Source organism: Centroberyx gerrardi, chromosome 23, assembly GCF_048128805.1.
Source record: "Centroberyx gerrardi isolate f3 chromosome 23, fCenGer3.hap1.cur.20231027, whole genome shotgun sequence".
Taxonomy (NCBI): domain Eukaryota; kingdom Metazoa; phylum Chordata; class Actinopteri; order Beryciformes; family Berycidae; genus Centroberyx; species Centroberyx gerrardi.
This window is the reverse complement of record NC_136019.1, coordinates 21,108,131-21,125,789: the sequence shown is the minus strand read 5'-3', so window position 1 is coordinate 21,125,789 and position 17,659 is coordinate 21,108,131. Positions and strand designations below refer to the sequence as shown.

General features: G+C 41.8%; 1 protein-coding gene across 1 annotated transcript in view; it reads right to left on the bottom strand.

The window, feature by feature from the left end:
* The window catches only part of adam19a (ADAM metallopeptidase domain 19a), a 123,263-nt gene extending 108,522 nt beyond the window's left edge, over positions 1 to 14,741 (bottom strand). The window contains exon 1 of the mRNA XM_071926069.2: positions 14,565 to 14,741. Coding sequence (XP_071782170.1) covers positions 14,565 to 14,694 — 130 coding nt within the window. The 5' untranslated portion in view covers positions 14,695 to 14,741. The remainder of the gene's footprint in view (positions 1 to 14,564) is intronic.
* Positions 14,742 to 17,659: the final 2,918 nt, after the last annotated feature.

The window sequence follows — 17,659 nt, the reverse complement described above, 5'->3', positions numbered from 1 at the left end:
TAAATGTAACGTCTCGTTTTAGGGAGCATGAAATGGGCCGACGGACCAGCTGCTGCAGCCCGGGCTGCTGTTCCCCCGACGGCGACGCAGAGCCATATGTGGCCGACCGCTGTGGAACCGGGGAGACGGCTGGCATGGCGTACCGGAGAGAAATCAAACACTGAGCGTGGAAATGTTCGCACTCAATCTCTTCTCTCGCTCATACATACTAGGATTAAACCAATATATATCAGTTTGACCATATATGGGGCTGATATTGGCCTTTTGTTTAAAATCACATATGGGCCAGGCCATGTTTGATTGATAACGTATTAATTAGGGATGGGACGATATATCGAAATTCAATATATCGCGATACAAAAATGTAACGATACGTGTCGTGGGGCGGAAAGATGAATCGCAATGTTAGCTCCATTTTATTCTGCTGTAGTAATCACAAATGAGACGCTTGACCATCACAGTTTCACAAGCGCTCCATCCAAATTATATGATTTGTACTTTGTATTGACATTTTTAAATTGTTGTTTACATTCATACATTTGTGTCTCAGAAATAAACGATTCTGCAGTCATACTTTTATTTATTACATCGTATCGTGGTTGCGTTGAATCGTGAACCCCATATCGCGTATCGAATCGTATCGTGAGATAAGCATATCGTCCCACCCCTAATATTTATTCTAGAATTGATTCTAACGGGACTTTTTGATTGGATTCCCAACAAGTACCCATGATATATTTCATCATCATCCTGGGTTTCAATGAAGAGTTTTAAGGTTCCATGATGGTCTAAATGCTGTTTCAGGTTTTTCCACCCTGACAGGAATAAAAGTCTGGGGGAAACACTGAATCATTGGAATTTTTGCCATGAAAATGTTCATTTTTAAAGATATTGAGTATCAGCACAGCCTACCAGCAATCCAAAGACATTGGTATAGGCCGTCAAAGACCAATATTGGTTGAATACGCTCTACATTTCAAACACTGTACATGCAGATGCACACACTGTCTCAATCCCTGCTCTCACTCACCAACACACACATACCAGCAGTCTTATCTCTTTCCTTATTTGATACTCTCTCTTTGTATTGTCATTCCTTTTCCCCCTGCCACATACACACTAACACTCTCACACTCTCTCCTCTCTCTCCCAGAGCTGATTTCTTACCACTCCTCCTCTCCTCCATGCCTCTCGCACAAACACACACCTCTCACTCTTTTTTTTTTTCCCGCACTCTTTTCCTCTGCGGACCCTGAGGGACTCTCAGCCGACATCAAGAGAGAGAAAGCCGGAGGATTCGCGCTCGCAAGGCTTCACACCCAGCGCTCGCCCGGCAAGCCATCGCTGCAGGGTGTTAGGGAAAAAAAACAATGAGAGAGAGGAGGGGGGGTGATCTATATCTGACAGCTACTCCAGCGGCTGAGAGATACAGAAAGAGAGAAGATGGGGGGGGGGGGGGAGAGGAATAATACACGCCAAATACTTTATCTTCTTGAGAAATGACTGTCTGGACTTGCTTTGTAGAGGAACTGGAAAGAGCTCTCTAGGGAGACACAAAGAGAAGAGATAAAAGTGCCTAATTTCAACCGTGGGGGGGGTGGCAATCAGCTGGTAGATGCTATCGGATGCGAAGCCACCCCTCTTCGGCCTATTACCGTCTATTCTGGTGCCGTCTCCTACTTTTATCCCGGGTAATGATGCGTTAACGGACGAGAGGCGCTGCCCAATCCCACTCCACGTGCCGAATTCCACGTTGGTTTTCGGCCTTTTTTTCCCTTCTTTCCCCTGGGGTAGGATGCCCAGCATAGAGTGATGGAGAACTGCGACGGCACGGCGAGCGCGTTCCCTGCCGTCGAGCGCCAGGTTGAATCTGAATAGATAATGTTTTTGGGTTTTTTTGCCTTAACCCACTTTACTTTGGGGACTTTTTGTGAAATCGGGGATGGTGGTGGGAAAGTTTGTACTCCCGCGACAGGGAGAGAAAGAGCGAGAAAGCAACAGAGAGAGAGGGTTGTCACTTTTCACAAAAATTGAAATCGTACACAACTATTACCTCGGAAAAATTTGGTCAAATGTATTCCAAACTCCTGCAGTGCAAGCATCAAGCGCCAACTTGACTGTCATTGGCTTGATGGGACGCATACACAGCAGCGCCTGCCACTACGAGAGGGGCAGGCCACGTCAAACTCTAATGCATTCTACAAATCGATAGTTCCCTGAATATATCAGTTATGTTATCAACATCTGCAAGTAATGCCTCGGAAATATGCCGCTGTACTGCCGGCAATAGCGGTTTTCCTGATGCGGCGTTCTGATTTAAAAGCAAAATTACTGCTTAAGTATTCCACTGAGCAATGCACTCGGATTCACTTTGCCGCACACCTCGTGAAAATACAGACTGTCTGTCAGGTTCCATGATAAATACCGTTATGTTCACCTTGTGTCTATGTTATCAAACAAAGAAAATCACAACCTTAGAATGCTTTTGAGGCCATTTCAGCAAAATGATGGAGTTACACTTCTTGCGCACTTTTTCAGCAATGCCCGGCTTTGCTTTTATTTACGTTGCACACTCATAACTAGGTGGGAGGAGAAGGATGATTCTATGTTGGTGAAGGCAGAGAAGGGACGTTGGCGGTTGAGGGCGGATGGATTAAATTCAGTATGCGTATTATGCTGCCTTTAAGTGCTGTCGGAAATGTCTTAATTACACATCACACACATCACAATAAAAGCCAACAAGTAGGGCTGGGTGATATGATGATCATATATTTTCATCAGCTAAAATGTTATCACGATTTGCCTGCACAGGGAGATTGCGCGCATTGTGATGTATTATGATAACCTATAATCCACATGCAATTTCTATTCAGAACTTTTGCTACAGCTGTTTATAATAACTGCTTTCACCCAACTCTTCACCCAAGTAACTGTTCTAATTAATCTGAAAGCTTACAATTTTGTGGTTGAGTATCTTGTTTGAGCGCATTGTTGAGAATTGCTGTAACGAAGGCACTCTTCGTTACTAATCCTTTGCACTATTTGCACATTTGTATTGTACACTTTGATTTATTAAATAATTTGCACAGCATAGTTTGCACAGTAATATTTGCACAGCATTAATAATTGCAAACCGAGTCATGATTTAAAGTATTTTATTGAATATATATTTTACTAAACATTTTAAGTTTGTTTGTGAGTTATTTTATCTTGTCCTGCTGGAGCAGTTACTCAGCATGGGTAAGGATGGAAGCTCCACCTGAAGGAAACAAACAAATGTTCAGTACTCAACCTGACATGAAATGGGTTTTCATGGTTTGGTTGAATGTCATGATTTGGTATGGGCAAGTGCAATATTTCTAAGTGCAATACCTTAAGTGCAATATATATTTCTAAGTGCAATACTACAGTGGTGCAATGTAAGGGTTTTAGTTGTTGGTTCATGCAATCACTTACCTGTGCTGTCTTGTCTGTGTTCCAGGGTGTTCGGGCAAAAGAGTTCCCCGGGGTGTCCGAGCACCTATATATAGTTCCGGGAGGGACCATGTGATGAGATAGCAGAGGGGGTGTTGTGTGTGGGTGTTTGAACTCAAATGTATATTGTTTATATGTTGCAGTATTTATTGTTTGAGAGCAACATCCATTTAATTGTATGTATCTGATAGATATGTAGAATGGTAGGTTAAAGGGGGCAGTATATTGTATTTTTGAATGCTATTGTTCAAGTGACCCCTATAGTTGGTAGCATCCATGTTGATTACCTGAAGCAGAGTATAAAAGGCTGCCAGTGTTCATCTGACTCGGCTATTGGTAGGACCCTGGAGAGCTGCTCACAGCCATGCTCTCATTTTTGCAACTTAGCGTTGTTTTGTCTTGTCATGTCATTTTTGTGGGTGAATAAACACCTTTGGTTGCACCGTATCACCGCCTCTTTTGCTGTGAATCCAGCCGCTAATCGGGTCAAGCCTAACAATTGCCAAAGGGACCGACTTATGCTGCCTTAAAGTGCTGTCAGAAATATCGCAATTACAAATTGCTTATGATACTATATGACTAATAAAGTGTAATGTTTCTGCTATCCTTGCTGCAGAGGAGTGATGTATAGGGGACGGCAAGCACGGAAGCCGTGTCAACCACTAATGGTAAAAGTGATGTATATTATTATGAAATTAATTGGTATTTTCATATGCTTCTATTTTCACTCTTTGTTCAACATTTAGTTGTCAGGCATTTTTTGTTTTTAATAAAACTAATTAACATATCAATTACAGGTCTGATGCACAGTTTCTCCTCTTTAATCTGCTGCTGCACACTTTGTTTCTAAAATAAGACAACAGCCACCAAAAAAAAAAAAAAGACTACTTTTGTTACAGGGTCGATTTTGTTATTATTTCTGACCAAAAGCACTTGAATGCGCCTAAGGAGCACTGGGAGCCAGCATGAGTTTAAAGGGTGTTTTCACACCTAGTTGGTCTAGAGCAGTTATTTCAAACCCTGGAGTGGCTTCCCCCTTAGTTGAGTTTGTTTTGCAATACCAGAACATAGCAATCAGACGGAGACCTTGTTGAGGAGGCGGCTTCTCTCTACATTCCCAAACCAACCCTGGAGCTTCATTTGAAGGGAGAACGTGATCCCTGTGTAATCCCACCCAGCTACAGGTTGAACAGTGCAATATGGGTTAAACACGCTGTGAATTATGGGTTAAAGGAAAAATCCCCCCTCGGATACTCTGCCACTGTCAGATCTAATCAATCTGTGATGTTATTTTGTGATGAAGTGTCGTAATTTACTTTCCCTCAACCTCCCTCGTCTACTTCTACTTCAGTTACTGATGTCCTATGTATATTCAGCTGTGGGTTATACATGTAGGTCTAGAGAGCGATAGGGGGTGAAGGACTGACACCAAAACCTGACATTTACCATTGATGTATGTGAAATATCTTGACATGATATCATGTCGTCTATGTTTGGCCATTTATCTGCAAGAATAAGAAAAATACACCACCAAGCTACAAATGGACGCAGAAATGCAAGGAACATCACCAATATCCGTTGTTTAACAGTGTTTAAGGATGGATTTTCCCTTTAAAGAAATGGTTCACCCAAAAATTTTGGCATCATTTACTCACCCTCATGTCAGTGGAAACACCGGTAAAGTTTGTATGTCTACACACAGCGAGTTAGCTAGCACAGCTTCATGTTAGCCTTCTCCGAAACAATTGAAGTGAACAGGATTTGGTTCTTTAGAGTTCCAAAAAGGAAAAAAAATAATCGTAAAATTACTCCAAATTCTGCTTGTGCAGCGTAATCCAAGACCTCTGCATAGGAGTGTAAACCGAGAAAGGGGGAAATGCCACATGTTCACATCGACAACAGTTTTAGTGAGGACTTGTACTAAATACTGGTGTAAATATAGGTCTTTTGGAGAGTGCAATTGTTTGGCTTCAGAACACTTGGATTAGCACGAGCTGTTTTGATTAATTTTATGTACATTTTTTACTCATTTTGGCACCCTGAAGAACCAGGTTCCGCTCACTTCAGTTGTTTTGGAAAAGACCGACACGGAGCTGCGCTAGCTAACTCGCTGTGTGATATGTGGACATAAAAACTTTCTCCACTGACATGAGGGTGAATACATAATGACAAAATTTTCATTTTTGGGGCGAACTATTGCTTTAAGGACAAGATTTACTCCATAAGAAAGTCCTTTCCGGCACCAGATTTCTGGCCAATGATAGAAATGACTGCTCCCACTTGGCTTTTGTAGCTAAATGATGGTGTTCTTGAAATTTTGCCATGTGAAATGTAACCATACCAATGGAGAAAAGCCTGCTTTGGACTAAAGAAAACGGACTAGAGGTTTGAAAAAGCCTTCAGGGCCCTGAGGCATATGCAGGCAGTAGGATCAGGTGATGAACTAGCGCGCTCCGTGACTAAGCGTTGGAGTGCCACCCCCTACTTCCCTTTCCTCCTACACTCCATTGGTTCCTCCATACCGCCCTATTCTTCTCTTATAGCTCCTAAGCCTCAAAATCCCCGCCGACTTCATATCTTTCCCTCCTCACCTCTCTCCCTCTCTTGATCACTCTCTCACAGTTCAAAGAATCCTAAACTCATCCCGATCTTAATGAGGTGCTCGGTGAATGAGTTTCCTTTCCTTCTCCCTCTCCCTTCCCTCTGTTATTCCACGGGATCGAGGTGGCGAGACGCATCAGTCAAAGTGTTCTCTGAGGGGAAAGTGGTTTTCTATCTCCACGCTGATGATTGTTAAAGGGAACACACAGCCCTGTACACCTTCCCTCACACCCGCAGGGACAAGAGAGCCACCTTTTTTTGTGTGTGTGTGTGTGTGTGTGTGTGTATGTGTGTGAGTGAGAGAGAGAGAGAGTAAGAGAGAGCAAGAGAGAGAGTCCAGTGGAATAATAACCAGATGCAATGCTACAGTGCAAAATTCACAGCGATGAAAAGCTTAAAGTAATAATCAGCAACATTTTCATATAAATAAACATCGGTTTTGCTTCTTTCTATCGCCGACTGATATAACAGAGTAGTGATTCACTGTAAAAAGAAGTGATGCTTTTCACGTTTCCGGTTTGTTTGGAATAAATAGAAGAAGAACTGGGTAGTTAGCAGCGATAGCCACTGAACAGACAAAGAAGAGAGTGCCGCCTTAAACAAAGATCGAGCACATGGCTTACTCCAAAAAATGTCAATGGGGTCATTTTGATTCTCTAGTCACCTTAAAGTTTTTTTAAGATTGTGCCAATAGTCTAGGTTGCCCCTCCCCCTTCTTCCTGCTGCTCTCTGCACCAGGGGTCGCGTTAACCGAATATTTTCCGTCATTGACGGAATTTTTTTAACAATGACGGAAAAATCTGAAGGCCGTCCATCATTTTGACAGATTACACTGAGGGCGATCTACCCTAACGTTAAGTAATTCACACGCAACACTGTCAATAACCACATGTAGACCACCTGTAGTAGACCCCCCTGTCCAGTTGGTGGCGAGTGTGCATATTAATTAGCTATTGTTTACTGTAGAAGGAGCGCATGCTGCGGGATTTCCTCCCGGTGAAGCGAGTGCTTGCAGGATCGGGAAATCCCACGTTCAGAGAGTCTTGCCGACTTCTGATCACTTCCCTGGGAGAAATGTTCCCCGACTTCAAAACTCTGGCTGAAGTGGCGCTGGTAATTCCAGTCTCCAGTGTGGCAGCAGAGCGCGGGTTCAGCCTTCAGAACAAAATTAAAACGGCCATGACAAGCCGAGGCAAAGACGCAAAACCTAATGACAATCGCCTCTGCAGCAATCTCCCTTGATGCGTTTGATTACGCTCAAGCGAGCACCCAGTTTAAGTCCATGCGGACCAGGAGGAAGGTTTCAGGCTAGGCTACAGCAGGTCAACTGAGTTCAATTTAATTTCTTGTAAATGGTTTGTTCATATTTTAATTGTAACCGTCTAATTTCTGTAAAATTGCATCATTCATATTTGCCTGTTTAGGACGGTCGGTGTCTCCGTTTGTTCATCTTTTCTCTCTTACTAGTGCAGTGCCCGTTCGCGCCGCTGCTGCACAGAGCGCTGTTCGCTTGTTTATTCAAAGTTTATTAATATTGAACGTGTCGCGTGTCCAAATTGCACCAAATCTGACACTGCACGTCCCTGGGTCCCCAGCAATACACCCGCCAAGTGAGAAGTAGATCGGACGAACGGTTCTCGAGATAAGCGAAGGACAGAGAGACAGACAGACAGAGATTCCTTGCTTTATAGTAGCCTATGATAAATGCATAATCTAAGTTTGTTCTTCTGTATATTAAATGTTATTGTGATCGATTGTTTTTGAAAATTAAATGCTATTAAATAGGCTATGTCTCATTATCATTAAAAAAATTTAACTTAAAATGACGGGTAATAATAGATTATGACGGAATTTTTACGACCCTGTCCGTCAAAATGACGGACAACGAGAAAGTCTAACGCAACCACTGCTCTGCACACAGTCAGCATAGTTGGAGATATCTGGACTTGTTTTCCTCCCTTCAGAACAAGCCATTTGCTTCCATTTCTTTTTGTACAGTATGATAAACAAGTTCCACAGAGTGAGATAATCCATCACCATAAACATGAAGCCTTCATTTGGTTTGGTCGCAGTATTTCATTGTTCATTGAGTTGAGTGTTTCCATATCAACGCTGCATTACGTTACGCTCTGCTTTCTGTCAATCACCTGACACCCACAGGAAGAAATGGAAGCCTCCACCAGGAAATAATCCCTCAAAAACACGTTGGATTCTAAACTTGTATTTAGGGTGTCTTGGGGGAAATGTAAACTAGAAAGTGTAGAAAGTAGTAAATGGAATACAACTCTAAATGATACCGTTATTCTCCTGTAAGTTGTGTCATCGTTTTAATAGCATCTGACACTTTGCTCTCGCAAAAAAAAGGCAGCTCAATTATCTGTTGTGTAAGAAGGGCTCATTTTCAATTCAGCATAAAAGAGGTTAGAAATGTAGAAGTTTTTGCGGAGCTGAATTACACCACATCCTGGCACGGAGCACTAGTAGCGTTGGATCCTAATAGGAAGCTTTCAGAAACAGATCACTCTCTTGAACCCCTCCACCTACACACATGGTCACGCAAAGCATAAACATAACACTGGGAAAATGAATAATGACTCTAAAAGGAGCCCACACAGCGGACCGGAAAGGCCTCTCCGCGGTATGACTTTGTGGGCGTTTTTACGAATAACAACCACGCAATCTTGTTACATTTCAAACAAAGAGAATTCTTTGAGGGTGCGACCTCGCCGTCGAAGCGGCCTGCTGCGTGTAGCTGGAAAACGAGGCGGTGTGAAGAGGTGAGCTGGGCGACGTTCAGGAACGTGGCGCTAATGGAAGTTTGCCCATTCAGAGGTTGAGACACAACAGTTCTGCCAACCAAGCAGCCAGTCCGCTCCCCCCCCCCCCGTGGAAATAACAGCCCACGCTTTCGAGAGCTCTCAAATCATCCCGCACGGATTCCTCTGGGCTCGGAGAACAGGCCTCGCATCGCAAAAGCATGTGGCCGGCAGGCCCTCGGCAGGCTGGGCCCAGCGTTTGGTAAATGGGCCGTGTTGCAGGCAGATATTGTGGAGAAAACTGCTGAGCGCTGAGTTAATTTGAATCCCAGCTGAGAAGTGCTGTAGAGTTTGGAGGAATGTTTTTTTTTTCACCTCTTGATGATAAATCTGAGTTTGAAAGAGTGTGACAAACCTGACATGGAGAGCGATCAGGAAGAGTGAAGAGCATGTTGATAACAGGAAGCAGCCGAGGTTTTTACCAGCGCACAGGATTTGATGTTACAAACCTTTGTGCCTTAATCCAAGGTGAGCATTCATACAGAAGCCCAATTCAGATGTCAACAGAATGATGTACTAACCCAAAAATGGTAACTATAGAGGACATCGGGCTCTGTTGTCATAAATGTACAGGCCCGTCAAACAGCACCATTCACCAGCCACCTAATCTGAATGTTACAGGGTTGAGTGTGTGAGTGCAGGTATGTCACCGGGAATTTCAGCGATCTGAAACCCTTTCAGATGCCTCTGTGACTGACTGAGCTCGCCATTCAAAGTGAAAATCGACTGAATCGCGTCAAATAAAGCAAACCCCGCCCACGCAGCTTCCCGAGCGAGCCAAAATAAACGTTCAAAACAAATTAAGATTCCTGTCAATTTTTACCAAGGTAAAATATGCTGCCCGCCGAGATATATTTACCTTAAGGTGAGAAACGCCGGTGTAAAAGATTTCAAAAGAACCCGTCAGTCAATTAGGTTTGTGGGCGAGACAGCGTGCGCGAGTAGTCGGCTCCTGCTTGACCCAACAACAAAACGTAGAAAGAAACGAAAGAAATGCCGAGGCGAGAGCTGATATGGCTCCGGCTCGCTCCGAGAGGGTCGCGCATAAAGCTGCTTGATAATATCTGAGAGTTCCTGATTCAAATGCATTAGTTTAGGCCTGAGAGAGAGGAGAAGAAAACTGAATTGTGATTTTTTAACTCTCCCTGTCAGATGTCTGTGTAGACTTGGCCATGTATGGAATACAGGAGCTTGGATGTGTGTGATTAGACTGCCTGTTTATCGCTCCTGCCAAAGTCCTGGATTCCATTTTTATTAAATTTTGTTTCAGACGTAAGAATGAGATTTTCTTTGTGTATGGATTTGTTGCCTCTGTGGCAACATCCACCCGTAGTTTTCCAAGCCTTACAGGAGAGATATCCAAACATGGTAATTTGGCGAATAGCGTTCTAACCGTGCTTCGAATCAGCATAACAGCACAACTAGCCGTGCTCAAATGAAAACTGCCTCATCACTGTGAATATTACTCCGCCATTGATAAGATTTCCACAAACTTTCCATGGAAACAGCGCAACGTTTATTCTACGGTTAGGTGGAGTTACTTTTCTGCCAGGTAGCCTTACATTGATGATCGGAATTGCAATATGTCTGAATTTTTTTAAGTAAATTATAATTAGAGTTTACTTATAATTATAAGAAACTCAGCTGGTCTGGAACTTTTCTCCCTCATCACCTGAGAAAAACTTTTGGTACACCGCAGTTTGCCATGTCACCTCGGTTGTGTGAGGAAAAAACAATTGTCCTCCATGAGGTTTAGGGCTTCTTGTGAGATAGAGAACTAGAGATTCGGTCCTAATCTTTGTACACGCCATGACAATCCAGTTCTCAAATTGTCCCAGGCATTAAGTTTCTGTTCATAGTTCCACTTCGTCTTTAAATGGAAGATGGAAGAGAGCATTATTATTGCTGTGTTGGGATTTCCTGAATGATATGACTCATCTCTGTCAGTTTATAAAGGTCTTGACAAACAAATTAATGCATGGAGAAAAGTGTGACAGATTGTTGGTGTGTAACATTACCTGAAGTAGCCTAAAATATTTTAGCTGCTAACTTCAGTTTGCTAGCCTAACTACCCCATCACATCCCAACGGTTGTAGCCACTTAGCTAGCTAGCTCGCTAGAGTGAAGCATCAGTTCACGATTATGTGTTCCAGAGATATGATTATGGACAAATTTGGGTAAAATTACATGAACAAAATAAAATGATTTAGAAGTAATGATTTTATTAAGATTAAAAACATTTTTAGCACTATACAACCTCAACTTGAAACATAACTTTGGCCCAAACAGAGACAGTTATTGGACAAAACTAGAGTGATCCCCCCAAGCACCACAGCATAAAACTACAGAGGAAACACTGGAAACATATAATGTTAAATTAACTGAGAATTTGCTCTGATGCTCGATCCCAGAACTCACCCAGTCAGGGTCAGAAATTAGAGAGCTCAGGGTCAAAACGCTCTTGAAACGATGCCCATGTAATTAAAAATGAGGAGTGCCCTTTTTTACATGTCACCCTGTTCTCTGAGATGTCAAATGTTCACGTCAATGTGACTATTGTCCCCCGTGGACCACCATAGGTGATTTGTGGGAGTCTATCCAGTGTGTCCGATTCTTTCCAGTGTGTTCTGGACACGAAAAATGAACAGCGTTTGATCAGGAAACAAGCGAGTACGCAACCTGAAGCCGGATTGAAATGAAGCCTTTTACCCAGACTTTCTACTAATAAAGGCACATCATGTAAAAGTATATCAAGCATAAGTAGTAAAGTTCCAATATAATACTGTCTTTAACAGACTGTTCTCATGGCTGCCTGCTGTGTAAATAAATCAGGCTTTATCCAAACAAAGTAATTACATGTTAGCGCGTGCTTGATGACTGAGGTGCTTACTCACCAGCGCCTGTGAAGTTGTTCATTGCAGGAGCATAGGCTCTGCCTGCTGTCCAATACATTAACCTGCTTCTAATCTCCCATCATAGATCAAACTGTCAATGGCAGATGGATGAGAAGCCTACGCCACTAACGTGCTGCTGACTGATGCAAAGTAGCTCATTCGTTTTATGGCTTACATTTGACCGCTTTCCTTATCCGGAAAATGTGAACTTTTTTTGATGGGGCAGCTGAGACGGCGATCAGCTGATCACAGATGATGACCTATTTAGAATGTTTATCGGACGATTATGATCGGTGGCTGATCGATCAGTGCACCGTTAGCTGACAACGTGCAGAAGTAAATGCCGACCCCACACAAATGATTGCAGCAACAAAATGTAAAACAATCAATATGGTAAAAAAAAAAAAAAAACAACGGAGGGGTGGAAGATGGACTGGTGGTGGACAGATAGGGGGAAACAGCACCATCCAACAGTGGGAAAGAAGTGTGTGGCATGTGGTATATTATGATTTCAACTAAAACAAGTGGTACAAATTAATTGCCAATGTGCAGTGCATATGTAATACTTCACAGTTGAATGAAACTGCCCCAGAAAAGAACCAAAATGCCCCTAAAATCAGATTAAAGGGGCAAAAAATACCCTCTGGAACACCAGTTAAACACCAACAAGCGTTGACTTTTGATAGAGCGAAACAACGCAAAGCAAAGTGGTTGTGGTTGATAAGACCAGGCCTGACCTGACTGTCATGAGCCCCTGGGGGGTCAGAGGTCACATCGGAGGTCAGCCTTCATTTCCGGTCCTTGTGACTGTAATCAGCCCAGTGGAACCGATGGTCACGAGGAGAAGAAAACAGGATATACGCTACGTCTATTCAATGTTTGGTGGCAGCAGGGTGGTACAGTGGATGCTTCCACACACACACACACACACACACACACACACTTACTAGACTATTCAATATGCCCCTTATGAACTGTTTTAGGTTGTTAAAAGGTACTGATGATGACATACTGTTGTTTAGTACATGTTTTCAAATTATCTCAATATGGCTTTAATGTATAAACTCTTATTTGTTTTTAGAAATTCACATTTTGCATACTGCTTACTGTGCTTAGGCAATATTGTTTCTGATAAACAGCCGTGCCGCTAAAGTCATTAAACGGAGAGAATTCCCCTACAGGGATCAATAATAAAGTATCACGTTGTATTACTTTACATCGGTGATTCCATTCAGCCTAAACTATCATCTAATAATGAATAGGACATTTTTAATTAACGCTTGATTTGTGTTGTGTTCTGTTAAGTTGGAGCTGACTGTGTGATGATGAAGTTCGTCAAGAAGCCGAAGCATGCATGAGTTGTTAACCACATTAACTTTCTTCCAGATAGCTTCTTTCTGTGAATAGGGGGCTTTGTTGGAGTCTCACTTTGCCCTGGGGCAGTTAAATCCACATGACAGTGGTCAGGATGATGTAGCGCTTCATACCAGCCATTATCAGATAAGTTTAACTTTGGCTTGCTGAGAATGAGGCATTGCGGAATACATTCAATTCAACTTTTATAGTTCCTTTCAGGTCATTTCAGATATAGCCTGCAGCAGTCCAAGCCAAGTAATTAGACAGGCCCTACTGAAGCTTTTCCAGAAAGTCCCATTAGCAATTTCCAGCAGGACTGTTTCACCCCAAAAGAGAAGAATAAGTAATTAAAAAAAGAAAAATTCACTTTTTCTCAAGTAATTGGCATGGCATTGGCAAGACAATGTTGGCTACTATAGCCTACTGTACTGTACTGTACTGTACTGGACGGCTGTATTGCACAACTCAAATGTTTCTCTTAATACTCTGCCTTTTATGGACAACACACAAGGAGGTCAGACCGGATTCTGTAGTCTGGGGAAAAACATGTAAAAATCACTGCTACAGCTAATCTTTTCTTTGACTGTATTTCACACTTTTATTTGATGGTTCACAATCTAGAACAAATGTAAAAACTTTGATTTTAAATCAAGAATAAAAAAAATGTGGTTCACCAAAAGGAAAGCCTGCCTCTATAGCCTACGTGCCGTTCTTCCTTAGATGAAAAGACACTCACGCAAAACTCCATTATAAATCTGAAAACGGAATCCTCCTTGCTTCTAGGCAAATGTACACACCTTGTAAAACAAGACTTGTGACATTTTATGAATCTGGAGGGTTTTCTGTTAAATTCGGCATAGAGATTACCCCAAAATCAGCACTTTATTTCAACAAAATCTCAACTTTTAGAATTGGTTCACGCTACTTGCTGCCCCCCCAACCACCGTGTGTTTTAGTGGGAAAGGATAGTAGGAATAACAGGCGAACCAGTTATAAAAGTTGAAATTTTATTGAAAAGGGTGCTGCTTTCTGTATTGCATGTATGCCGAATTGAAGAGTGAATCCAAAGTATGCAGGAATGGTCTTGAGTCATGTTCAACCAGGTAAGCAATTCTGCCTGATAAGCGCGGCGGCATAAAATTGAATTTTTTTTGATGGGGTGTCATGCATCCCTCTCTCCATACAACAGTGAACGGAACGTATCGGGAGGCTGACCACTGTAAGGAAAGTTTCAATGCTGGAATTACACCAAACATCCCAGCTTCAAATAAAAAAAATCAAATGTTACATTAGCAGACAAATATTAGACCTTTCAACAGTAGCTATACATATTTATCAGTAGCCTAACCCCCCGCGCGCGTACATGCAACTGGTAGATAATAAAAAAAGAGAAGTTTTACAGCATGTCGGCTCTTTTCCATACCTTGTTCTCCAGTGTCTCCGCTGGCTCTTTCCAGTATGCCGTTCAGCAGAAGAAAAGAAAGAAAAATGAGCAAACGTCCACATTTTGCCGGTGATATTTGGGCATTTTTCTGCCTGTGTTTACTGTACATCCCTGTGACCCTCGGTACCGCCGACCGTCCTCCCTTGCCTCGCCGTTTTCCTCCTCTGCCTCCCTTTCTGAATCCCACCAGCGTCAAGTCACAAACAATACAATACAGCACTTCCGCTCTCAACCTTCAAAATAAAACCGTTGGCTCAGAATCAGCTTTATTGGCCAAGTATGTACACATACAAGGAATTTGACTCCGGTTTTTCGTTGCTCTCAATGTACTGCACAGAATAAATATACAGCTAAAAACAAGGACAACAAGATGAACAGAGGTAAACCTAAACATTTAACTACTATGAACAAATATGCATATATATAAAAAAGGATATATATATATATATATATATATATATATATATATATATATACTATATACTATATATATATACATATATATATATGTAAACAACACTAGGACAATAGTGCAATGGTGCAGAGTGCAAAGATGCTGGAATAAATATGGAGTTGTTGGTGTAACAGGTTACATTATATACATGAGTTATTACACATTACATACATTATACACACATTATATACACATTAGAATCAAGAATCATCTTTAAATCGGATATTGTACAGATGATGATGATGGGGGAGGAGGAGCAGGAGGAAATCCCTAATCTGGGCCTTTCACTCCTGCTTTTTTTTTTTTTTCCTCCCCCTTTGTATTGCAGTTAGGGTTATGTGAGTGTGTGTGTGTGTGTCTGTGTGTCTGTGTGTGGTGTGCGTGTGTGGTGTGCGTGCGTGGGGGGGGGGGGGGGTAATTATATACATGAGGTAGGTGTTACAGGTTTATTGCACAGGGATAGTTTCTGTCACTGTATGACTGATTTTAAGTGTTCATCAGAGTGATGGCCTGTGGGAAGAAACTGCTCTTGTGTCTGGTTGTTTTGGCGTACAGTGTTCTGTAATGCCTACCAGAGGGGAGGAGTTGGAACAGGTTGTGTCCAGGGTGTGATGGGTCTGCAATGATTTTTCCTGCCCGTTTCCTGACTCTGGAGATGTATAAGTCCTGAATGGATGGCAGGTTAGCACCAATGATTTTTTCTGCAGTCCTGACTGTCCTTTGTAGAACGTGTTACAACGCTTTTACAAAGCACCAAAAGTGAAAAAGAATGCATTTGTGGAGGAATCTGTAGTAAATGAAAATGTGTCTGTTGCTGTTCAAAATGTGCTTTTCACGGCATTAATGTAGTGGTAAATAAAATGTAGGTAAACTATAAGCTTCCAGTCACTGATCATCATAAGGCAAACATCCACCAATATAAATAAAAATCAAGTATATTTTCAGAAAAGCATTAATTTATGCCCTTTCCCTTAAAAGACCCTAGCCTTTGATTTATCTGTCCACAGGGTACTCTTTCATCAGGAAATACCATGCACCATAACACAATAATCTTTTATTATCTTTGTAAACCTAGAGTTTCATTCCATATTCAATATAATGATTCCATATCGTTATGTAAGTATCTATACATTCTCGTCCGATTTTTGTTGTTCTTTACACCCCAAAGTGTAGCCTATTATTTTCTCAAAAATTACACATTTTTAGGCTTTTATTTTCAAGTCAAAATCGACTAACATCCGCCCGGCGCTCAGGAAAACAAGGCATGGATTTGATTAATGCTGCCTTCGAGGTCTCCTCGTAAACTCCGCCTTCTGATTTCGGAGGTCATTCTAGGCTACGACTTATAGGCGCGTTCAAGTTATTTTTGCTCACATATAATAATAATAATAATAATAATAATAATAATAACGACAAAAGTCACCCTGTAACAAAAGTAGTTTTTTGTAGCTGTTGTTTCATTTTGGGTTGTTTTCTCACCTAGTGTGTTTCGAGCAGCTATTTTGTTCCCTGGAGTGGAAATCCCTTAATTGGGATCATTTGGGCATTTGTAAAGAGAAATTGGACAGAGACCTTGTTGAGAGGAAGTCTTTTCACTACATTTCCAAACTCTTGAGCTTCAGTTGAAGGGAGAATGTGAGCTGACCATGATGCAACCCAACTGCAGGAAGCACTGTGCATTATGGGTTAAACACACTGTGAATTATGGGTTAAGGAGGTTTATGAATGTAAAATGTAATGTTAACTTACATAGAATGTCAAATAATATAGGGGAGATCGGGGCATGTTGTCACACTTTTTACTCATTGGTGTATTTCTACTACTGAGATACAATATACATTTTTCTAGTTAGATTAAGGTCATGTCTAATTACATTTTGAATAATTTGCTGGAATCAAAAGTTATTACTGATGAAAAACAACTTGTGACAACTTACCCCACATCGGGGCATGTTGTCACATGGACAAGTGTGCTGTGTTTGTGCACTCAATTCCATTTCCTCTGAGATATACTACATACTATAATAACATGAAAAACATAACATACTTAGTTCAACATACTCAGAAATCAACACCCACCACACACCAGGTAAAATAACTCCTTTATGATGTAAAATCTTAGTCACATCTTAGTCTGTTCTTAGTCACATAAAGAAAACAGTAACAGTAGAGTACATAATTTTTACAGACAGTTGTTGATGCAGCTTCCATGCGCTCCACCATTTTCCCTTAACACCCCTTAAACATCACGTCACAATTCCCACTTTCCCAGCTGCGTTTACCCCTTTGAGCTGTTTGTGTGCGCTCCACTAGGCGATCGCGATATTTCCAACGGCACTTGAAGGCAGCACACAGCCTAACCCTGGCCTCCCTTTGCATTAATCTAAGACATTCATTATTACATTAATCCCTTTACATGCTCCCAATGAATTTAATCCCCCCCCCAAGCTCCCCCCACCCCACCCCCACCCTCCCCCCTCACTCCTAAAAGAAAGAACACAATTTATTCAGATAATTGCTAAAAGTAGCGCACAAAGAAATGAAGCGCGCCATAACAGAAGGTGCACTTCTTTCATCTTTTAAATAGTTATGAAGTCTACAGAATTCAATCTTTTGTCATC